Genomic DNA, 25,318 nt, shown 5'->3' with positions numbered 1-25,318 from the left:
GTCACCCCATTTTTTTCCGACGAAATACCGCTGCTCCTTATCGCATGAAAATTGACATGCATGTTTGCGACACTAATACAATAATCTACAAAAAAAATAGAATTTTTAAAAACATTTAATATTTTTTTCACGCATACTGTTCGCCCGGGAGCATATGCTCCGGGGAGCCAAAACATCACTCCCCTATCTAGGTGCCATAGTTATACCTGGCCATTCGTCGGGCTTCCGGTCGGGCCTAACCAAGCCTGAAGCAAGAAGAAGGCCCAGGCTTGGCACGGCCTGGACGTCAGGCCTAAAAATCAGACCCATGCCCGTCCCGAGAGCGTAAAAGCCCGTTAGACCTCGGGCCGAGCCTCTTCGGTAAATCACAAATATGGTGGGTCCAGGGCCGTCCCAACCTTCAGGCTAAAAACCTAGGCCCAGGCCCGGCCCACAGGCAAGGCTGGACCGGGTCGGGTCGGGCTTTTGCAAGCCGGGTTGGGTCAGGCCGGTCAGACCAGGTATCCTATGCCCAGGTATAGTACAAAGGTCCAAAATGACCATTTGCATATGTTTCAAAAGAGCATTAATTTAACACACGGTTGAGCTGAGATTCCTACCATCGATCACATTTGGCATCATCTGAATTTCTCAGGATTTTACCATGGCTAGAAATATGGTTGGTAGTGCAAGTGACAAAAATGCCCTTTACATAGGTTATGAAGAAAAACAATTTTAAACATCAAGGCTAGGGCCGAAATTTGTACCAGAGTTTTTATATATGAAAACTACCATAAATTTACGGGGTTTTGATCTGATCTAGAAATATAAGCTCCCTGGCCAATTTGGAAGGTTATAAAGGAAAGGCATTTTATAGGATGATCTTGGGGCTGAAACTTTTACCAAAGATCACCCTTGGTATAAAAATGATATACCGAATTTATGAGAATTTTGACAGGGCTATAAATATGGTTTATATTTTTTCCCCATAAAAGGGCAGGAAAGAAAGGAATTAAAAAATAAAAGAAATTGATCAAGGCTGGCCAATATATTTATATATCTGGACTTTGCAACTCCCAATGAGTGTCTTAAGAATTTTGGTGGAATCGTCTCATGTCTAGAAATGGTAGCTCCTTCGTCCTAGGAAGAAAAGAATAATTCCCCAAAATGAAAATTACGGTTTATCAAAGAAGGAATAAGATTTGATGAATTCCAGGCATTGGAATATGGGCAACAATATGCACTGGATGTAGGATCAACCATGATAAGCTCAAGTTCCATCTCATACCAAAATCCAAGTAAGTTTCAAATAGATCCCAAAAAAGACAGAAGGCGGAACAAAGTCAAAAATCTCAATTCAGCTTTTTGGTGTGTGACACTTATTCATGATGTAACAAAATGGTGAAGTAAAATATCCAAATAATTGTTCAATTAATGCAGTAATGCTTATGATGCAAAAAATAAAATAACAAACAATTTCTAATTTGGCGTAAACCCCTGGGCTGTTACATATGGTATCATGTTCCATCAAGCTAAAAATTCCAAATTTATACAACCTCAGTTTATATATTCTAAGCTCAAGGGAATGCATAGCCACCATGAGATGCATTCCTCACATTATTGAGGTCACACTCTGATTACGTAATTCACGTGCCATTCTAATAAAAATACATAACCTCTAACATTTATTCAAAGTATATGAATATTGGTGAATATAAGATTTAGGAGTTTAAAGGAACCTATTTAGGTATTCATCCACGGTAATGTAATGCACATCGGGGTAAAGCTCAGTGGCTTCAACTCCAAATGATGGGTCGATCTCAAAGTTAGTGTGGTCCCCCTTCAACCAGACAGAGTGGCTGATTGCCAGTGCTACATTCAGCGGTGCTGGCGACTCTGAAACATACCCGAGAGGGCAATCAATACAAAAGAAGTATAGACGGCAACTGCAACATTATAAGAGCAAAACAAGGCTTTTACTCTGACCTTGAATCTTCTTCAGGAGTTCGTCTTCTGGGAGGTACACCCTCTCAAGTGTCTTACCAAGTTTCTTCTCCCAAAGTGAGACAAGCTCGTTATGGGACAAAGTGTTGCTTGGCGGCCTCAGATACAGGATTTTGTTCAGGGTCCTTGGATCATCTACAGCTTTAATAGTGTAGGTTCCCACATCTTCTTCCGCGGCAAAGACTCCTGTTGTCGAAAATACACACATAAGAGTGCAGCCACAATCCCATTACTTGTTTGATTTAAATTGCGTCCTCAAAATAGAGATTCATGTCTCACATCCTAAAAATGTACAATCATACTAAGGGCATCTTGATCAGATCTACCTTTTACATTTCCATCACCCATAATGAGAACCTTCTCAGTTGGAGGCTCGGTGACCCCAATCTGTGCAAGGCCTGGCAAGAAACGGCCAGCAAAGAAGTTGGAAGAGACATATGTGTAGGGAATCCCCTCAGCCTCAATGGCACGCCTTATACGAGCTTTCCCACCGAACACTGACTTTCCAGGTTCGACTGCATGTACACGATCCACATCATTACCATACTCTGATGGGAAAAATCTCTGCAAGAAGCTCATCAATATCAGAGTTCAGTAAGAACTGCTGTAGAAAATAATAATGACACCAGGAATGCATGGTATCAGTCTATCCGATATGAAAAGAGGCACATTCAACATATTTTGAACAAAATAACTACAACTAATTCCTGTCCATCTCAATGATTTTTCTGTCCACTGTGTTGCGGAAGGCAGGGAACACCCTAAGTTATCAAACCAGTTTCTTAGTAACAAAATGACCAGTGTTCTCATGATCTCATCAGAAAAATACGAATACTTGAAGAAAATGCAGTTCACAAATTGTTTCACATAAAAGAGTTTAGGGTGCACAGTTCGTTGCAATTTACAGGCAACCATATAACAGTTTTGCATACTCATAATGACAAAGAAATTTTGCTATATCATCAGCTAAAGTATTCACAGTAAACCATAAGGTGTGCACACATAACAATTTGATACTGATGATTGGTACTTTGGATATCACCTTTACATGCCCAGCTTCCTTAATTGCCGAGATAATGCGAGTTTGATCCGGTAGCTGTGCGTAACCCACGGCCGAGATCACAACATCTGCTGATTTGATGGCTGTCACCAGGCTCTCATGATCATACATATCACCCTAATGATCCAACAGCAATGCAACAGTTATACATCACTATCCAGTCAAACTTATATCTTGATGTCATTATTTTAGTAATCAACATGGGGTAACGACGCAATCAGTGATGACTATCGTCCTTGCCAACATTATAGTTAAGTCTTGAATGGCATGAAAGGTTGTTGACTTGCCGCCGCCTTGTGAACACATTTCAGTATTTTTATCAACAGAACAACGAGTGGTGTTACAAAATATGCCTTTTGTCCCCAGCAAATTTAGGCATGAACACTGTGTTAAATATCTGTTAACCTATGTGCTGCGCCACATATCTAGAGGTTGTTAGGAGGTAGGTAGTCTGTTTAGATTTATCTTGTCTCTATCTCCTATCCCTCCATGTAAATCTCTCCCGGTGGTTTAAACCACCTAAACTCTTGTACCACAAGCAAACCAATCAATATAAACCCTGCGGGCTCCCATGTTGGGGGTTGAGACGCTTTGACATGGTAATCAGAGCCTCCCTCTTCCCCATTATCTAGTAATCTTCCTCGACACAATATCTCGCAGCCTCCATCTCCCCCACCGATCTCACCATGGCTTCCTCCAGCCAGGTACCCTCCGCCGGCCTCAACAATTCCACCTCCGAACCCCTCACCAAAACCAACTTCATCTTATGGCAAGCCCAAGCTCGCTCTCAAATCATGGGAGCTGGGCTATATGGGTACCCAGGGGCGGACTTAGAAAGAAATTGAGCCGGTGTCCTCACATAAATAATAAACATCATTTGTTTTAGTTTGGGGTGTCACATACTACACATACATGAAGTATACCAAAGAAATAATTTTTTACCCGGTGTCCAGTGACCCCTGGTAGCTCTACCTGGGTACGCAGTACCTAGATCAAACCATAGCTGAACCACCCAAAACCATTGTCACAAAAACCTCGGATGGAAAATATCAAATTGTTCCCAATCCTGCCTACAACGTCTGGCTGATTCAAGATCAGAAGATTGTTGCCTACCTACTTCGAAATCTCTCCAAAGAGGTCTTAGTTCAGGTAGCATCCTTAGAAACATCCCACGCTATTTGGTCAGCTATTGCAAACATGTTTGCCGCTCAATCCCGCTCCTGCATCAACAACTGCCGCATCGCTTTGTCCAACGCCCAGAAAGGTTCACAGAGCGCCACGACCTTTTTCGGTCAAATGAGAGCCCTCTCTGACGAACTCGCCGCAGCTGGTAAACCCATCTCCGACGAGGAACTCATATCCTTCATCATCGCATGGGCTGGACATGGACTACCGGCCCATGATTTCAGCACTCGACGTCCGCACTGAGCACGGTGGCCAATTTCAACCAACGTGTTGAGATGTTTCAGGGCACATGAGTGGGTGCCTTCAAATCATCCGCCAACGCTGCTACCAGAGGCCGTGGGGGCTTCTCCAAAGGCTATCGTTGAGGTGGCGTTGGCGGCGGCGGTGGAAATTGGCCAAAGCCTTCAAATCATCCGCCAACGCTGCTACCAGAGGCCGTGGGGGCTTCTCCAAAGGCTATCGCAGAGGTGGCGTTGGCGGCGGCGGACAGCGGAACGGCGGTGGCGGTAATGGTGGCGGCGGCAACTACGACAACAACAACTACTCCGGCGCCAATGGTGGTGGCAGCGGCCACTACCAATCTGGTGATCAGAACAGCGACGGCGGAAACAACTTCGGCAACAACGGCAGGCGCCCCTCCTACAACAACAATAGAGGGCGCCCCTTTCAAAGGTCTGAAGAATATGAAAACAAGTGCCAGATTTGTAAGAAAAATAATCATATCGCGAAAGATTGTGATTGGCGCTATGCCGAGAACAATTCCCAGTGAAAAAAGGTTTCCGCAGCTGCAGAAACATCATCATATGGAGTTGACATAAACTGGTATGTTGACTCTGGCGCCATCGAACACATCATCAATGAGCTCGAGAAGGTGACCATGAGCGAGAAGAGTCGTGGCCACGATCAAGTCCACAATGCAAACGGCGAAGGTATGAAGATAGATCACATTGGTCATGCAATTGTCACCACTCCTCATCGTAATATTCACCTTAAAAATGTCTTGCATGTTCCTAAAACTTCCAAAAACCTTCTCTCTGTTCATCGTATTGCTATAGACAACAAAGTGTTTTTAGAGTTTCACCCGTATTTCTTTTTGATTCGTGATCAGGCCACGAGGAAAATTCTCTACCGAGGTAGATGTGTGCATGGGCTCTATCCGTTGATTCCCCAATTTAGAAGCTTCAATAAACAAGTCTCTGGTGTCATCAAAATCTCTTCAGAAAGGTGGCATGCACGTTTAGGACATCCATTGTTTTTTATTGTTCAACAAGTTCTTAGGAATAATAAGCTCCCGTGTTTTGGTGAGCGTAGTATTGAAACTATTTGTGATTCTTGTCAAAAGGCTAAATCTCATCAGTTGCCATACCCCGTGTCTACTAGTATTTCTACCAAACCTTTACAACTCATTTTCTCTGATGTATGGGGCCCTACTCCCACCTCTGTTGGTAGACACGATTACTATGTTAGCTTCATTGATGATCATAGTAAATTCACTTGGATTTATCTTCTCAAAAAACGTTCCGACGTATTCCAAGTTTTACAACATTTTCAAGCACTTGTTGAAGGTAAATTTCATAGCAAAATCCTTGCTGTCCAATCTGATTGGGGTGGTGAGTATGAGAAATTAAACTATTTTTTTCAAGGTTTGGGCATCTCACACCATGTTTCTTGCCCCCATGCACACCAACAAAACGGGTCAGCTAAACGCAAGCATAGGCATATTATCGAAGTTGGCCTTGCCCTTCTTGCCGGTGCATCTATGCCTCTCAAATTTTGGGATGAAGCGTTTCTTACCGTCGTTCATCTCATCAATATACTCCCTAGTCGTGTTATTGATAATGACACTCATATGCATAGACTTCTTGGTACTCGACCAGATTACACCTCTCTTCGTGTTTTCGGTTGTGCCTGTTGGCCCAACCTTCGCCCTTACAACAATCGCAAACTCATGTTTCGCTCCAAACAATGTGTGTTCCTTGGCTATAGTGCCCAACACAAGGGTGTCAAATGCTTAGATGTTCCTACTGGTCGAGTTTATATCTCTAGGGATGTTGTGTTTGATGAAATAGTATTTCCTTTTGCTCATCTTCATCCTAATGCCGGTGCTCTTCTTCGCTAAGAAATTCTCCTTCTTCCTCCTCACTTGTCCGGTTTTGATCAAGGGGATGATAATTGTATTGACCATGTGACTAACTATTCTAATCATGCCCATGAGCTTTGTGATGTTGCAGAAAATAACTTGAGGCAGAACAATGGAGAAATTGCTCAAAATGGACACTATTTTATGTGTCCCCCGGTGCGTGACAGCTCTGTCACATAATGCTCATCGGGAACTGCGTCGTCATCTCCGGGATCTCCGCCCCGTCAGGCGTGCTGCGAATCCCCGCCAGAAGCGGTGCACCTATCGGCGACGTCCATGCAGCCGGATGAAGGCCCAGCTTCTCATGCACATGTAACCGCGCCAGGAGACACCCCGACTGCTTGGTTTGGCGTGACCCCTCGAGTCTACGCCAGGCGGACACCTGGCCAATCGGCTGGGATGCGGCGGCCGTGGCTGCTTCTGGTGCAGCCGGATCTTCTGCGCCGACCCCTACTGCTGCAGTCGGATCTTATGCGCCGACCCCTACTGCTGCAGCTGCAGACTCATCCACAACAGATCTTGCAGGCATTGACAGTGTGCCAGTCTCGGGTTCTTCTGTGCCCAGCACTGCTACTACCAATCAGCATATAACTCCACAGCACACAAGGTTAAGAGCAGGGGTAATTTAGCATACAAATTATAAAGTTAAATATGGTCACATTTGTTCCACAGGAGAACCTAGCGAGGCATGCAAAGATCCCAAGTGGATGAGAGCTATGGAAGAAGAATTTCAGACACTCCAAAAAAACAAGACATGGCACCTAGTTCCTTCACATCAAGGTAAAAATTTGATTGATTGCAAATGGGTGTTTAGGATAAAGAAAAAGGCAGATGTCACTGTAGATCGTTACAAAGCTAGACTTATTGCAAAAGGGTTCAAACAGCGATATGGCATAGATTATGAGGATACTTTTAATCCTATTGTTAAGGCCAGCACCATTCGTCTTGTCTTATCTATTGTTGTATCCAGAGGATGGTGTCTCACAGAGCTAGATGTGCAGAATGCATTTCTTCATGGTGTTCTGGAAGAGGAATTTTACATGGAACAACCTCCTGGGTTTGAGAACAAAGATAAACCTTTTCATGTGTGCAGGCTTGACAAATCTCTCTATGGTCTAAAGCAAGCTCCTAGGGCATGGTACTCTCGTTTGAGCTCAAAGTTACAAGCACTTGGGTTTGTTCCTTCAAAGTACGACACTTCATTGTTCATTTATAATAAGTCTCGTACATCCATGTTTGTGCTCATATATGTTGATGACATCATTGTTACAAGTTCATCAAATGAAGCAGTGACAACTCTTTTAAAAGATTTAAGGTCAAAATTTGCCCTTAAGGACCTTGGTGATTTGCATTTTTCCTCAGCATAGAAGTTAAGAGAAGTAGTGAAGGGGGTCTTCACTTGTCACAAGAGAAATATGCAGCCGATCTTTTGAGCAGAACAGAATTGCAAGGCTGTAAACCATCACCAACTCCATTATCAAGCACGGAAAAATTATCTCTTGCAGAGGGTGAACTCTTGAATCTGGATGGCACTCGATACAGAAGCATGGTAGGTGTACTTCAGTATTTGACCCTTACCAGGCCAGGCATTTCCTTTGCTGTAAAAAAAGTTTGTCAGTTTCTTCATGCACCCACTACTACTCACTTGACTGCTGCAAAGCGTATACTGCGATATATCCAGGGACGATTTTAAGGGGGGTCCAGGGGGGCTAGACCCCCCCCCCCCCAACGATCTCGTTTTCCCTTGACAACGATTAGTTAGGAGCCAAATTTTTCTTCGTACGCATATAATTTTTAGTTGTCTCGCCCCCCCCCCCCATGCTCCCATAGGCAAGAGGCCCAGAGTCATCTACACAACAGGCCCAAATATATCAGCAAAAGGAAAAAAGAAACACAACCCTCGCACGTAATACGCACGACGCCAGTCACGCCACGACCTAAGGAGCGCTCGTTCTTACGAATTGCGATCTGAAAAACTTGCTCGCTGCCGCCGCCGCCGACCGTCGGCCGCCTGTCTCCATCCGTTCCTGAGACGGTGAGACCCCGACGGCCACACTCCCAGGCAGGCAGGTTTGGTCGTGAGCAGGTGGCAGATTGGTTTGGTCCTGGCCTCATGGCTCAATCAGTCTTCAGGTATGTGCCATAACTTTGCAGTTCGTGGAGACCAGACCATGCAGGAGCCTGCACATCTCAATGACTCAATCTCTCCATGACTCCATCCGGTTTCAATTACAGGTATCTTATGAGCTCTATCAATCCATCCACTTTCAATCCTGCACAACTGCAGCCCGGCGTATTCCGGCCGGCCGGCCACACTGATGAGCGACCAAACAAGGAAGAAAGGTCAGTTTTTTTGCAGCACCAGCATTAGATTAATCTTTGTCTTGGAATCAGGCCTGCTTGGAATGTAATTGTAAGAATATAGACACTAAAATCTAATTAGGATTTATTTTATTGTCCAATTGTGTTCTGTAGACATGAAGAGGAAGAGATCTCAATCAATCCATGCTTTTTTCAAGCCAATTGGTTCAAGCTCTCAGCCATGTGAACATGGTGATGGTGCTAATACAAATGATATGCAACCTAGCGAAGAGAACAACCCTAGTCATGCTGAAGGTGATGCTCAAGATGTTCCAGTTACAGAAGAAGCTACAGTTATAACCACAAAATATGATCGAGACCCAGGGAGGCGCCCTCAAATTTGGCAACTCCCTCCAGAAAAGCAAGATGATGCTAGGCGTTTTTATATATGTGAGGGGGCCTATCAGCCCGAATTGGCAAATTATGAATATAATGAAAGAAGTGTTCGTCGGCGATTCCAAAAAGATTGGTACACAGTTTTTTGGTGGTTGGAATATTCGACTGATACAAAATGTGCCTATTGCTTGCCTTGTTTTCTCTTTTCGAAGAAGCCAGTTGGGAAGTGTGGTTCCGACACATTCACTGTCAAAGGATTTGATAAGTGGAAGAAAGTTAACAATGGAAAAGAATGTGCTTTTCTCAAACATATGGGCACTACTCCCAGCTCGGCTCATAACTTTGCAGTTCGGTGTTACGAAAATCTGAAAAATAATCCAACTCATATTGACAAGGTGATGAAAAAGCAAACTAAGCAAATGGTTCTTGACGCAAGACTGAGGCTTAAGACTTCTATTGATGCCATGAGGTAAGCAACAAATATTTAATTTAAGAAAATTTTCTTAATGCGTTATGTCTAATAATTATTCTCTATTGATTGCATCAGGTGGTTAATGTTCCAAGCATTTCCATTTAGAGGAAACGATGAATCTGAGGATTCCAAGAATCAAGGTAATTTTAAGGAAATGATTAAGCTTTTGGCTTCTTATAATAAGGATGTACAAGAAGTTGTATAGAATGCTCCTAAAAGTGCAAAGTACGCCTCCTCTACTATTCAGAAGGAAATTGCTAGCATAATTTCACGGAAAGTGCAAACCTCAATTAAAGAAGAAATGGGTAATAGCAAGTTTGCAATACTGGTTGATGAATGTCGGGATGAGTCTAAAAAAGAGCAGATGGCAGTAGTTCTTCGGTTTGTGAACATAGAAGGGTTGATAAGGGGGCGTTTCCTTGATCTTGTTCATGTTATTTGATACTGGTGCTCGTAAATCCAGCTTCAAATTAATAGATATGTAATTTTTATTCTTATTGTGGAGCAACAAACATGCATTGACTATTTATATCTTCCAATATTTACTAAGTTATGTGACTATGTATCCAAAGATTTTGATGTTTTTAGTTCTTGCCCCCCCATCACTATTTTCTGGCTTCGTCCCTGGATATATCAAGAGTACTTCGGGTGTTGGTTTGAGCTTCAACAAATCATCATCCACTCTTGTTAGTGCATTCTCTGATTCTGACTGGGCAGGATGTTTGGATGTTCGACGCTCAACAGGAGGGGTTGTAATATTTTTTGGACCTAATCCGATTTCTTGGTGTGCAAAGAAACAGGCAACAGTTTCCAGATCAAGTACAGAGGCAGAGTATAAGGCACTGGAATGCCACAGCTGAAATTATTTGGGTCAAGTCAATGCTGAAGGAGCTTGGGATATATCATACACAAACTCCTTGTCTTTGGTGTGAAATCTGTGTGCCACTTACCTATCGGCTAATCCAGTGTTTCATGCAAGAACCAAGCATATTGAGATTGGCTATCACTTTGTACGAGAAAGAGTTGCAAGCAAGGAGTTAGAAATCAGATTTGTGCACTCCAAAGATCAAGTTGCGGATGGCTTCACAAAACCATTGGCTTCAAGACCATTTGAGGAGTTTAAACGTAATCTTAACTTAGTAAAGTTATGATTAAGGGGGGATGTTAAATATCTGTTAACCTATGTGCTGCACCACATATCGAGAGGTTGTTAGGAGGTAGGTAGTCTGTTTAGATTTATCTTGTCTCTATCTCCTACCCCTCCATGTAAATCTCTCCAGGTGGTTTAAACCACCTAAACTCTTATACCACAAGCAAACCAATCAATATAAACCCTGCGGGCTCCCATGTTGGGGGTTGAGACCCTTTGACACACAAGGCGTAGCAGATTGGATAAAAGATAAATTCTGTACATAATCCAAGCAAATCATCTAATGTTTACTTCCTTGAAGTCATATTACATGACTGTTTATTTGATTGACTGAATCGAACAGAATGAAATGGATCCTTGCCATCGCATATTTCTAAGATTTTGTTATTTCCTCTGAAACCTCAAATTTCCTTAATTTCTGCCTTGTTGAATTTTTATTTATAACCGGGCTAATCACCTTCCCATTACTCTCGTTTCTGTCGTGTTGATAGATATGGCACAACAGAAACCAAGTTCGCCGCTTTGTTTAGCACTCGTGCACCGCACAAGGGACAAGAAGAAAGAGGAAATCATAATTCCTAAATAGGCCATGAAGCAATCCAAGAGAATTTCTTATGATTGTTTCTGCTATCATTTTGACCCAAAATGGCACCATCCTTAGATAGAAGTTAGACCCACTAACTTCATAAAAAGAGAGATAAAAACAAAGGCTGGATAAGAATAGCAAAGAACAGCACGACGGCTGCTGACCTTGACGATGGTGACGCCGGCATCCCGGAATCCCTGGAGGACGGCGGCCTTGGCTGGGTCGGCGGGCGCGGCGTCGCGGACGAGGACGGCGGTGGGGTGGCCCTCGCGCGCGCTGGCGGCGACGATGAATCGGCCGATGTAGCCCGTGCCGCCTATCACCAACACCCGGCTCCTCCCCTCAGCTGCAGCCGACGCCATGTACAGCAAGACGGAAAAATGGAACAGGACAAGAACAGAATGGAGAGGCAAAATGTAGTGGTTTTCTGGGAAAATAAGGGAAAGTGCAGTGAAGTGGAGATAGACAAGGCCGCGAGTACGGAGAACAAGTTTTTTAACATAGTAGGGAGAAAAAGTTGATTAGTCGAAGAAGAGTCCGGATTGCAAAGGAAGGCGATTTAAGAGCATCTCCAACAAACATGTTAAATAAAATGCATATTAAAAATAACAATTTTAACATGCGAACGACCATACGTGCACCGTAAAAAGTAGCGCAAAAAAGGATGCATATGAGAAAAAGCGGTATCGCGTGCGGTAGTTTTGGCGCGTGTCGATGCATACGTTATAGATCCAACATCACTCCACGCGCCCTCTCTATCGCTCTGCCTCGCCACGCGCCCTCTTCGTTGCTCTTTCTTCTCCCCTCGCTGTCGTCGTGCAGCCGGAAAAGCTCGGGCTACCGAAAATCGAAAACATACATAGTTGTTCCAGCGAAAATACTTTGTTTAATTCTACCACTTCTACTAGGAGTAGCCTTTTTAGTGCTAGCTGAACATAAAGTAATGGCTTTTGTGCAACGACGAAAGAGTTTTGATGCAGTGGGATCGTTTGGATTGTTACAGCCTCTAGCAGATGGTTTGGAATTGATTCTAAAAAAACCCATTTCACCAAGTAGTGCTGATTTATTCCTTTTTAGAATGGCTTGAGTGGCTACATTTATGTTAAGTCTGGTCGCTTGGGCCGTTATACCTTTTGATTATGGTATGGTGTCAGATCCAAAGATATGGCTATTTTATTTGTTTGCCATATTGTCGCTAGCCCCCACCCCGTCAGTCCTGTGTTGCCGTAGCGTGCCCTACTTCAATAAGGTAGTGGCGTCTGCGCGTGCCCCTCCGGCACCTTCTTCGTCAAGATCCGCTCCGGCGAGATGCGCCTCGACCACGGCACATTCGACAACCCCGAAGACGCCGTCCGCGCGTACGACGCGGCGGCGTGGTGCCTCCGGTGGCCTCGTAGGAACATGAATTTCTTCGGAGCGGGCGCAGCGGCTCGCGCCTCCCTCACTGGTTGTCATCGAAGAAGACCGATACACAATCGAAGGCGGGAGCGCCGCCTCGGCATCGCTGAGATGGGCGAGCATGCCATGGCAACATGGCGCCAATAGTTTCCGTAGGACGTCCTCGACGAGCGCGCATTCTTCGTGCAAAGGAGGGCGAAGCGAGCCGCCTATCGCGAGGACACGCGTATGCGAAAGCAGGCCGCACTCATCAACATCGAGCTCAAAGAAGCGTCAACTTAGGACCCCGATGATGAACGGTGGGCTGACGCCTTCATCACGAGGAGGAGTCGGACACCAGCGAGTCGGAGGAAGACGATAAGGAGTAGTTTTTTATTATTATGTATGATTTTTATATTTTTTATTATGTATGAACTATGTTCTTATCTATGAACTATCGACGAGGAGTAGTTTCTATTTATGATGAACTACGGTTGAAGTATGAGTGATGCGTTGTACTTTTAACGTGCTTGTTGAAGCGTTATAGCGACACACTAAAATTTGCGGCTTCAAAAATTTGCGGCTTCCGTTGAAGCATCTGCTTACTCAAACACAAAAAAACCTTTGCACTGTAAAAAAAAATTGCGCGCTGCCCGCGCAATAAGTTCATTCAGTACTGAATGCAGACATAGTCCATCATAAACTACTTCCTCCATATCATAACATATGACATTTCTGCAGTTCAATTTAAGCTACTAAAACATCATATACTATAAAACAGAGGAAGTATGTTTTAGGCGCGTAAAGAGAAAAGGGAAAATAGCTTTGAGCATAAGAGGATGTGGGATTTGGTGGACATGGTTTAGAGCATATACAGCCAGGCAAGGCCAAATTTCATGTTTTGACCCTTTTCGGTAAGTTTAGCCAGATCTGACCCCGGTTTGGAAAAATCGACATTTGACCCTTTTGCTACCGTCAGGGGTACAGCGGTAGGGTTACGTAGCCTACCGTCAAGGTCTCCGATGGTACGCTAATGACAACAACCGTTTACTTAATGGCCCTAGCATTGACCTAGCACAGACCTACCACATGGGCATGTGGCGGTAGGTTGTGATAACCTACCGCCGAGGTCTCCGACGGTAGGGTGCAGATATTTCCAATTCTCGGTACTAACACCTGGATTCACATAATTTCTGCGATATGGTTACACACCCTACCGCCATGGACCTTGGCGGTAGGGTGTGATCATAGTTCATTTTTGCACACAACTTGTATTTTGTCGGTTTAATTTTTTCCACAACAATATTTTAGACTTAAAAACATAAAATATGTAGATCAACACAATATAACATGTATCACACCTTGATATGAATAATAGTTCAACTAAGAAACATAGCACACGTCCACATAGTAGCAAATAGTTTCACATAGCAAATAGTTCAACTACTGTCACAGTAGACGATAGTTCAATAAATACCAAACAGTTTCATGAAGTCAACATAAATAGTTTAACTAGTTCAACGACAGCTTCACTTGCTCCTTCCCCTCTTGGAGGTAAGATCCTCGTTGTTCTTTGAATGGGTCCCATCCACCTTGTTCTTGCAGAGACGCGGACGCGATTTCTGAAACAGGGATAGACTTGCCCAATCCTTCTTCGACTGCTTCCCTCTCTTCTTGTCCTGGGTGGTCTGAGTTGGTGGAGGTACGTCATCATCGTCGTACTCCTCCTCCTCATCGCTATGTTCCTATTCTTCCACATGTCCTTCTTCTGCTCGCTCCTCGCCATCTTCTTCATCTTCACCTTCTTCTTCATCGTCCTCCTCCTCGTACTCCTCCTCGTCCTCCCCAACTACCCTAGACGATGAGGCAGCATGGCTCTATGAAGCGAGATGCATCAGGGCTGCAGGAGCATAAGCATTAGCAGAGCTAGCGCATCCAAGGAGGCCCACCAGCTTACGACATTTGTTGACGAATTTCTGCAATTAGAATGAAACAATAACATAATATGGATCAAGTTTATGGTTACAAATGAAAATGAACACAAGGAAGAATGTAATTGTAGGAGGCTCGATGTTACCTTCACGGTTCACCTCAACTTCTTCTCACTAACTTGAGTCCCAGGGACATAACTTAGTGCATCCGAGCCTTCAAAAATGTTTGTATTCAGCTCAAACCCCCACTCTCGTTCATCATACGGTCACCAATTAACCTAGTACAAAAAAGTTGGTAAGCTCACATGAAAATACCGTCGAAAATATTCAAAATCTATTTCTATACCTGGAAAGTTGTCATACCATTAAGCTCGTTGGTGAAGACCTTGTACAAAACCTTCGATATGCTCGTGTAGACACCCACCACATCTCAAGCGTATGCGATGGTCTGGTATCGAGCTTCGTCGTCATATTCGCCATAGTCAGTCTATTCCCGTTGTGCCAGCTTCTCCGAACGCCCCATTGAGATTCGCTCCCACATCCAAATGGAGAGGGCCCAGGCACATCCACACATACTGGATTTTTCTTCCATGCTCTCGGTTGCGTCGTCAAGCTACAAAACATGTATTGATGATCAGATGACATAATTTAAAGCAGCATGCGTCAATAAAAACAGTGAGATATTCTCTTACCGAATGATATGGGTAGGCGAGGCCGGCGGATCCCCAGTTGTACCCTGCATCCCAATCCTTTAGGAAGTCGAGATACATCCATAGGACATTGTTCCCTGAGTAGTCCGGAAACACGACCTCTGTGAGAAGATACCACAGGTAGGCCCTCGTGTACTTCTCCATCGTCCGGGGTTCGACATCTTCTGTGCACTTGCTCCGATGATCCAGGAGCCAGACAAGCGGTACGGCGGATGTACGATTACCCTTAATGGGGGGGGCAGTCGTCGATGAGGGCGGGAACCATATCCTGTCAGTTCTTCCTCTCTGCTCGTTGAGTGAGAGCAAAGCCCTCGATCGGTAGGGCCGTAATCATCCCCCAATCGTGGAGGGTCACCGTCATATCCCCACATGGAAGATGGAAATTGTGCATCTCTGGACGCCACCGATTGATCAAAGATATGCGATCTGAGTCGACGAGCATTGGCGGCTTACGCTTGAACTGCACGACAAAACTCAATAGTCAGGCTCTCCTGTAGAATGGTGTGCAGCGCTCGTCGTACTCCATCTTAACGGTCGTCCTGTGAGCCCTCATCCACAGTGGCGGGAGTGTTGGAATTATGCCCTAGAGGCAATGATAAATAAGTTATTATTATAATTCGTGTATCAAGATAATCGTTTATTATCCATGCTATAATTGTATTGAATGAAGACTTAGATACATGTGTGGATAAATAGACAAAACACTGTCCCTAGCAAGCCTCTAGTTGGCTAGCCAGTTGATCAAGGATAGTCAGGGTCTTCTGACTATGTACAAGGTGTTGTTGCTTGATAACCGGATCACATCATTGGGTGAATCATGTGATGGACTAGACCCAAACTAATAGGCGTAGCATGTTGATCATGTCATTTTGTTGCTACTGTTTTCTGCGTGTCAAGTATTTATTCCTATGACCATGAGATCATATAACTTACTGGCACCGGAGGAATGCCTTGTGTGTATCAAACGTCACAACGTAACTAGGTGACTATAAAGATGCTCTACAGGTATCTCCGAAGGTGCTTGTTGACTTAGTATGGATCAAGACTGGGATTTGTCACTCCGTGTGACGGAGAGGTATCTCGGGGCCCACTCGGTAATACAACATCACACACAAGCCTTGCAAGCAATGTGACTTAGTGTAAGCCACGAGATCTTGTATTACGGAACGAGTAAATAGACTTGCCGGTAAATGAGATTGAAATAGGTATGCGGATACTGACGATCGAATCTCGGGCAAGTAACATACCGAAGGACAAAGGGAATGACATACGGGATTATATGAATCCTTGGCACTGAGGTTCAAACAATAAAATCTTCGTGGAATATGTAGGATCCAATATGGGCATCCAGGTCCCGCTATTGGATATTGACCGAGGAGTCCCTCGGGTCATGTCTACATAGTTCTCGAACCCGCAGGGTCTGCACACTTAAGGTTCAGCGTTGTTTTATGCGTATTTGAGTTATATGGTTAGTTACCGAATGTTGTTCGGAGTCTCGGATGAGATCACGGACGTCACGAAGGTTTCCGGAATGGTCCAGAGATGAAGATTGATATATAGGATGACCTCATTTGATTACCGGAAATTTTTTGGCATTACCGGGAATGTACCGGGAGTGACGAATGGGTTGCAGATGTTCACCGGGGAGCAGCCCACCCCGGGGGAAGCCCATAGGCCTTAGGAGTGCCGCACCAGCCCTTAGTGGGCTGGTGGTCAAGCCCAAGAAGGCCCCTACGCAGGAGAGAAAGAAAATCAAAGAGAAAAAAGGGGAAGTGGGAAAATAGAGAAGGACTCCACCCTCCAATCGTCTGACCCCTTGGGGCTCCTTGAGCCTCAAGGCGAGGTCCCTCTCCTCCCTCCTATATATACTGAGGTATTAGGGCTGATTTGAGACAACTTTGCCACGGCAGCCCGACCACATACCTCCACGGTTTTTCCTCTAGATCGCGTTTCTACGGAGCTCGGGCGGAGCCCTGCTGAGATAAGATCACCACCAACCTCCGGAGGCGCCGTCACGCTGCCGGATAACTCATCTACCTCTCCGTCTCTCTTGCTGGATCAAGAAGGCCGAGATCATCGTCGAGCTGTACGTATGCTAAACGTGGAGGTGCCGTCCGTTCGGCACTAGATCGGAGCGGATCGTGGGACGGATCGCGGGACAGTTCATGGGACGGTTCGCGGGGCGGATCGAGGTACATGAGGACGTTCCACTACATCAACCACATTTATTAACGCTTCCTGCTGTGCGATCTACAAGGGTACGTAGATCTGAAATCCCCTCGTAGATGGACATCACCATGATAGGTCTTCGTGCGCGTAGGAAATTTTTTGTTTCCCAGGCGAGGTTCCCCAACAGGGAGCATCTGTCAAAATGAAGATCCAAATAATTATTAACTTCTTTTCATCATTTCGAAAGATTTGGTTCAAGCATGGTAATTACCTCTCCATTCTCAATGAAACGGGCACGATGACCCTTGTCGAACGCAGGGTCAAGCATGGTATACTTAGTCCCGATGTTGTCCGGAAGAGGTGACCTCCTAAATGAAATTGCATAAACATAAACATTATAAGCATAAGCGTAAAAATATATAACATCCACATGATTAATTCATTATTATAAATTTCTCCAACAACATCCACTATACATGCAACACATCATATGCATCATAGCAAAACAAAAAACATCATATGCATCATATACATCCACTATTAATAATTCAACATGCAACATACCATATTTTTTCAAGAACAAAAAACATGAACTAGGGTTCTTTTTTTTTCAAAAACAAAAAAACATGAAGTAGGGTTCATCTTAAGCATATTTAACAAACAACATCCACTATACCTCATGCATCACATCATATCAAAACAAACATACGAGTTAATTTCGAAGAACATGCATCATACCATCATTTAAAAAAACCAAGGAACTAGGGTTCATCTTCACACTACCATTCCAACTAGTGATTAGAGTTCATATCTAACCCAATAGAACATCTAAAATCAACCTAAAACAATCCTAGGGTACAAAAAATCTAGTTCAAAAATAAGGGTGATTTGAAGCAAATAATGTGAAGAATGAGAAGCTATTTGACTAAAACTAATTGGAGAGAACGGAGGAGCTTACTTTTATCATTGCGAGGCCATCTCGATCCGCAAAACGGTGAAGAAACGAAGAAGATCCAAGAGGTGGAGTGGAGGATATGAGAGAGGGGCGAGAGTAGTCCTTCCTCTATTCTTGGTGGCTGGGAGGGGGAGATGGAGCTAGGGGCGGGCGGTTGGGCTGCTTACAACTTCAAGCACCCTACCGCGAGGGTGCTCAGCGGTAGGGTTACACAGCCTACCGCCAGGCCCTTCGGCAGTAGGGTGCAATGGAGGGGGACGATAACCGTTTAGGGCTGCTGACGTGGATTAGTCACTTACCGTTAGGGTACCTAGCGGTAGGCTATGTATCCCTACTGCCATACATCCCGACGGTAGGAAAAAAGGTCATATCCTGATTTTTTTGCAACCGCGGTCAGTTCTCGAAGAACTTCTTCAAAAGGGTCAAGACATGAAATTTGACCTCTATGCAAATCTAGATTCCTAGACGTCCGTGAATGCGTTCTGAAGCGCTCACGGATAGTGATTGGCTAGGTCTTATATTTTGTCATTTGCAACCATAGATGCTATTTAAGATTTTCAAAACACAAATATGGACTTGTTAAAAATGTACGTCAATCATTTTGGTATCAAAATCTTTTTATATTATGAAACAGAGGAAATATTTTCAAAACACGCAAACACATGTGCGTCGATCATTTTGGTCAAGCATATTTCAGTATACACAAATACAAATTGTTTGCCCTTAAGATTTTCATTGTGGATGTAACATACGTCTTGGGCCGGCGGGGTTGAGGGTTTGATCTCACCTCACGACGAGAGGAGCGACGCGAACAGCTCGAATAACCGCATCATGCAAAGTGGTAAGCTTCTCTTTTATTGTGAGGTGGACCATCAATGCTCGCTTTATGAAGGATATGAATTGTCATTGTGAGCGGAGAAGATTCACAATGACAATTTATACCCTTCACAATGGGTGCATTGATGGCCCTACTTTCTTTCGAATTCGAGGAATCGAAGAACTTTTTTTCAATCACTTCATCAAGCTCTATTGGTGCATACCGCTCGTGCGACAAACCATCGGAAATCATCGTTCTGCTAACGAAAAAAATAACTGAAAAAGTTGAGCACACAATGTGTCGAACACATAGAGGGTAAGGTGAAGTACGAGACTTGCGGGACGTACTGCGATGTTGTCCGGACCAGCTAGGATGTCTGTGGTCGCAAGCACGGCTGGTCGGAGGGGGGGGGGATTTGGTGCAATGTTTGTTGGGGTCCGGCTCTCAGGTCCAATGTGGCGGACGCGCCCGGTCCATTCTATATTCGTCCCAGATTTAGACTAGATTTGAGGGGTGTCGGTCGGCCCGGACGTTTATGGCTGGTTTGAGGCGCCCATGTGGGTCGCTTCTTTTTTGACTGGTCACTGAACTAGTCGTCCGCCCGGTCGTTCGTGGGTGGTTTGAGGCGTCCCGTTGTAGATGCTCTCACCTGCACCATTCATGAATAGTAAACTTGAAAAATTCCCTTCGATCTATATTAATTATCACCAATGATTTAGTATAAATAGCATGGATTCGAGGCAGTAAAAGAATTTTAAAAATCTGATTTTTTAAGATAGATAGTCGACTGTTATACTCACGCATAATGTTTCATGAAGAAATGATATTTGTGATATTTTGAGAAAAAATGAAAAAAAAATCAAAATTATGCTAAAAACATTGTTTGATGAATAGTAAATGCATCTCGAATGGCTTACCCCGAACGGGACACACAAAACATCCAGAGACGCGTCCACAACTAATATGCATCCAACATATTTTTTTTATTGTTTCATTCTATGTGGAGAATTGTCTTCAACATATCGATAATTTATAAAGTATTCATGCTATATTTACCTGTGTTTACAATACTTTTATATAGTTTTGATACACTTTATATGATTTAATTAGAACTAATCCGGACTCACGCTCCTTTCAACAGAATTACCATGGTGTTATTTTTTTTATGCACAAAATAAAAGTTCCCGGAATCACCTGAAACCTTTTGAGGATTTTTTATTAAGAAAATAATAAATACAGAGAAAAGAACCACCAGAGGGCGCACCTATTGGTGCCAAGCCAACATGACGCGCCCTGGTGGATTGGGACCACCTCGTGGCTCCGCTTGACGTGATTCCAACACTAAAAAATCATATATATACAAAACCTCAGAAATAAACCTAGAGCTTCCGTTCCGGTGCCGCAAGCCTCTGTATTAGAAAACACATGGAGACCTATTCTAGCACCCTGGTGGAGGGGAAATCATCGAAAGAGGCCATGTTCATCATCCCGGCGGTGTTCCTGACGAGGAGCGAGTAGTTCACCCTTGGGGTTGAGGGTATTTACCAATAGCTATGTGTCTCATATCTCTCTTTCTCTCTCTCTCTCTCTCTCTCTCTCTCTCTCTTGTTTTTGAGATTTCATGATCTTGATGTATCATAGGCTTTGTTAATATAGTTGGATCATATGGTGTTCATCCCTTTCTACCTTGATGTGATGAATTGAATCTTCCCCTTTGAGATTTTGTTATGTTGGATTAAATATTGGATTTGAGATCAGTTGATGTATGTCTTACATGTGGACACCGCTGGTGACAATGGGGTGTTCTCTTGATTCACTTGATATATGTTTTGGTACTCAACTTGCGGATTCCCGTGGTGAAAATGGGATAATCTATGCATATGGGTTGATACACGTTCTTGTCCTACTTTCTCCGTTAGAAATCTTGGTGTACCTTTTGAAGTTCATTGTGTTGGCTTGAATATGATAAATCTGAAATTGTTTGATGCATGTCGAATAACTACCCCACGTATACTTGAGGTGACATTTGAGTATCTAGGTGATATTAGGGTTGATTGATATAGGAATAGCTCAATAGATTGATCGGAAATAATAGTTTGGAGGTAGTTCTACTACCTACAACAATTTCATCTTATGCTCTTCGCTAGATATGAACTTTGGAGTTATTCATTGTCGCACATTGAGGGATGATCATATGATTCTATCATGTTAGCATTGTTGAGAGATTGCACTAGTGAAGGTATAAACCCTAGGCCTTATTCCCAGGCATTGCAATATCATTTATGCTCACTTTTGTTACCTGCTACCTTGGTGTTTTTATATTTTCAGATTACAAAAACCTATATCTGCTATTCATATTGCACTTGTATCAACATGTCTCTGCGGAACTAGTGCATCTATACAATTTACCATTGTATTGGGTGTGTTGGGGACACAAGAGATTTCTTATATTTGATTGCAGGGTTGTTTGAGACAAACCATCTCCTTCCTACATCTCCCATGGATCGATAAACCTTAGGTCATACACTTGATGGAAATTTGCTGCTCTCCTACAAAACTCTGCACCTGGAAGCCCAACAACGTCTATAAGAATAAAGTTGCATAATTGACATTAGTCCTTCGGTCACACATGTTGAGCAAAAAGAGTGTGTGTATGATCGGGTGACCCATCGCAAATAATTAAATGAGACAAACCATGTGAGATGTTCTGAGCATCTCACACGGTGCCTAGAAGAAATTGTATGGCATAGGTTGTCCAACTCACATGGTTTTTATGTGGAAACATTTGTGCAAGTTGGCCTAACGCAAACATTTGTCGGGCGGAAGCCGTGATTGTTCATTGATCCAACACACCTACTTTCTAGAAACTGTGTGGGTTGTTTGAGGTAATTTCCCACGGTGGTGTCTTAGAAACCTTATCCATTAGAAAACCCCAATAAGCAGGATAATTGGCCTATTATTGATAATCCTTTTAGTAATAAAATTGACATTTCAAATCAAACATACCATATATTTCATAGTCGTATTGCAATAACCAGGATTTCATAACTGAATAACATCAGAGTACAACATCAGATAGCTTCACCACTCAATTACATCATATAAGCATATACTCCCTCTGTTCCTAAAGATAAGTCTTTTTACAGATTCCACTACGGACTATATTCAGAGCAAAATGAGTGAATCCATATTCTAAAGTATGTCTATATATATTCGTATGTAGTCCATAGTGGAATCTCTAAAAATATTTTTATTTAGGAACGAACTAAGTAGCTAGCTACGACATTACTCAACAGCATCAAGTTTCACATGCAATATCTAAAACCTTTGGAAAATATCATCATATTCGGTATATAGAGAGATGAATCTCATCTGTAAAACTGTTGAATCAGAAGGTGAACATTGAACCTTCAGTAATGTTGAATGTCCTTGCAACTTTAGGCCAGTGGTTGTGGATGATTGCTCGCCCAATCTTTGTCCTCTTTAGGAAGACTTCAGCCATGAGTGTTAAATGAATACCTTCTTCGTCTCTTGACCATGCAGGTGGTTTGAGAGGTAATCATCGGTGAATTGCTTTGTAAAGGACTGAAACCAAATATATGCATATATTTGTTCTAAATTTTGAAATGGCACAAAAGAAAAAAACTAGGTAAAAGAGTTAGTACCATCCTTTAGTAGACTGATGTCTTCTTCACTGTATACTCATCGCTAGTTTCTTTGTCCTAACAATCTTTCTGAGTTTCTTGACTTGACTGATATTCATGGGCATTTGATTTTCCCATATGCAAAATGGATCGAACAGTGGGTCTAAACCTCTCACTGTAGGACCTACATGTGCAAGACCAAAAGGTTAAAAACCAAGATATTAGAATGGTTGCTGCAATTGCACAATAATGTGCTATTATCCAAAGGACCATGCATGTGCAAACCTCGAAGGTAAACCTTAGTGTCTCCCATTGTTCCCCTATCATACATATAAGGTAGTTATTAATCATTTTAATCAAGAGTTGGCGTACTTAAGTATAATATATTGATGAAAAATAAACATATTGCAGATCTAGCAGATTGATTCAAGCCACATGGAAAAGACAATTATCCAAACCAAGTAAGCTTAAGGACTAGGAATTATAGCAACTCTATATGTTGCTCATGTATTGAGTATAGACAATTTTGATTTATTTTTCACACATAACAATACAAAATTGAAACCACAAGAATTGAACATCGCATTTTAGAATTGAATCAAATAGTTGACTGAATGTCACAATGAATAAACCAAACATTTAACTAAGCACCACATTGCACATTATATATAACATATATACTAGAAGATCAGATTGCATATTAACATCACAAGAAGGCACCGGCAATGGCCTCGAGAAAACACTGTGAACTTTCACTTAAAGTAGCCAACCGCGTGGCTGCGTCCATGCACGAGGCATCAATGGTGGCCTCTACGGCGAGGTGCTCCTCCAAGATTTAGTGGTCAAGACACATGATAGCCCTGGTGACCTCATCCGTGCATGGGGCCGCAATTTGCTTTTCCGCTACTAGATGCTCCTTGAGCTCCTAGATATAATGTGTGCACCATGGCTTAGGGCGGCACTTATTTGGAGGATGGGGTGACAATTTGGGTGGAAGGTGTCGCGCCGGCTGTGAGGCATGTGGCATGAACAAGGAGGATAAAGATGTGGGTGGGTGTGGATTACTTAACAAGATCAACGAGGATGCGCAACAGGAAGGAGCGTCGTAGGTGAGGAGGTGGTGCTGCAAGCAAGTAGTGCACGTCTGAACTTGGAAAAACAAGGAGGAAATAGTGGAGATATGAATTTTGATACGGACGAGGTAGATATTTTTGTGGTTACCAATTTTTTTGCTCGGAATGGTGAAAAACTAGCAAGCAAGTGTGGTTGACGCGCGGGTGGTGGACTGTAGCCGACCAAGCTTTCGGAGTAAGCTAGACCCCAAGATATTTAATACTGCATCGCACATGATTCTTGCAAATGAACTATTTGAGTTGTACTTGATTTTTCCTTTTGAATTGGAAGAAAAATGGGGTTACAACCTCTAAAAGGACGGTGTTTGAATTGATAGAACATTTTTCTTCCATGAACATGGAACTATAGGAGTGGCGTGTTAAAATTTGGAATTATCCACTGTTCGTTTGGACATTTTTATACATTAATCGAGTTTTATGCATTTAGTGTGCATACTTAAAATTTGAACTACACGCACATGCTCGAGTGCACAAAAATGGGCTGAAAATCATGTATATGTCCCAGGGTGGCTGTTTAGCTCCCATGCAAGACATGAGAATGACTTTCAAACACCTTGGTGTCGTCGATCAACCACAAACATTGAGAAGTTTGGTTTTTAAATTCCTATAAATACAAGATTGTGTAAAATTCAGGAAACTTGGCATGGTGTCATGAAATGCCACCAACATGATGTGGTAAAAAAATTGTCCAAAAAGTTTTGGCATAAGCTTCTTACAAACTAGAGCATCTCACTTGAAGCCTCGCGGTTTCGTTAGGAAATGTGTCACCTTTGTGGATGAAATGACATTTGTTGCCTCTTCTTGCCTTGATTTGTTTTCTAGAGGCTTTGGAATTATCCACAGTTTGTTTGGAAGTTTTTGTACATTAACCGAGTTTTCTAGGTATTTAGTGTGCATATTTGAAATTGAACTGCACACACATGTTCCAGTGCACCAAAATGGGTTAAAAATCAAATACGTGTCTCCACGTGCATGTTTAGTTCCCATGCAAGATATGAGAATGAATTTCAAACACCTTGGTGTCATGGATCGGGTGCAAACATTGAGAAACTTGGTATTTAAATTCCTATAAATCCAAAACTCATTGAAAATTCATGAAACTTGGCATGGTGTCATGAAATGGCACCAACATGTCATGGTAAAAAACTTGTCCAATTTGGGAAAAGTTATGGCATAAGCTTCTTACAAACCAAAGCTTCTCACTAGAAGCCTCGTGGTTTCGATAGGGAATGTGTAACCTTTGTGAAGGAAACAACATTCGTCGTCTGTTCTCGCCTTAATTTTTTCCCGAGGCAACATGGATTATTAG

The 25,318-nt window shown here is 43.1% G+C and overlaps 1 protein-coding gene across 1 annotated transcript; it reads right to left on the bottom strand.

Annotated features, from left to right (window-relative positions):
* Window positions 1-1,440: 1,440 nt before the first annotated feature.
* Window positions 1,441-11,725, bottom strand: LOC123410010 (phenylcoumaran benzylic ether reductase Pyrc5-like). The gene is made up of 5 exons (XM_045102879.1): window positions 11,438-11,725; window positions 3,026-3,160; window positions 2,310-2,547; window positions 1,966-2,169; window positions 1,441-1,875 (listed from the first exon to the last, which is right to left on the bottom strand). The coding sequence occupies exons 1-5, from the start codon at window positions 11,633-11,635 to the stop codon at window positions 1,709-1,711; spliced, it is 942 nt and encodes a 313-aa protein (XP_044958814.1). The 5' UTR covers window positions 11,636-11,725; the 3' UTR covers window positions 1,441-1,708.
* Window positions 11,726-25,318: the final 13,593 nt, after the last annotated feature.

This window comes from Hordeum vulgare, chromosome 7H (assembly GCF_904849725.1).
Source record: "Hordeum vulgare subsp. vulgare chromosome 7H, MorexV3_pseudomolecules_assembly, whole genome shotgun sequence".
NCBI classification, from domain to species: domain Eukaryota; kingdom Viridiplantae; phylum Streptophyta; class Magnoliopsida; order Poales; family Poaceae; genus Hordeum; species Hordeum vulgare.
This window is presented reverse-complemented; position numbering and strand designations above follow the sequence as displayed.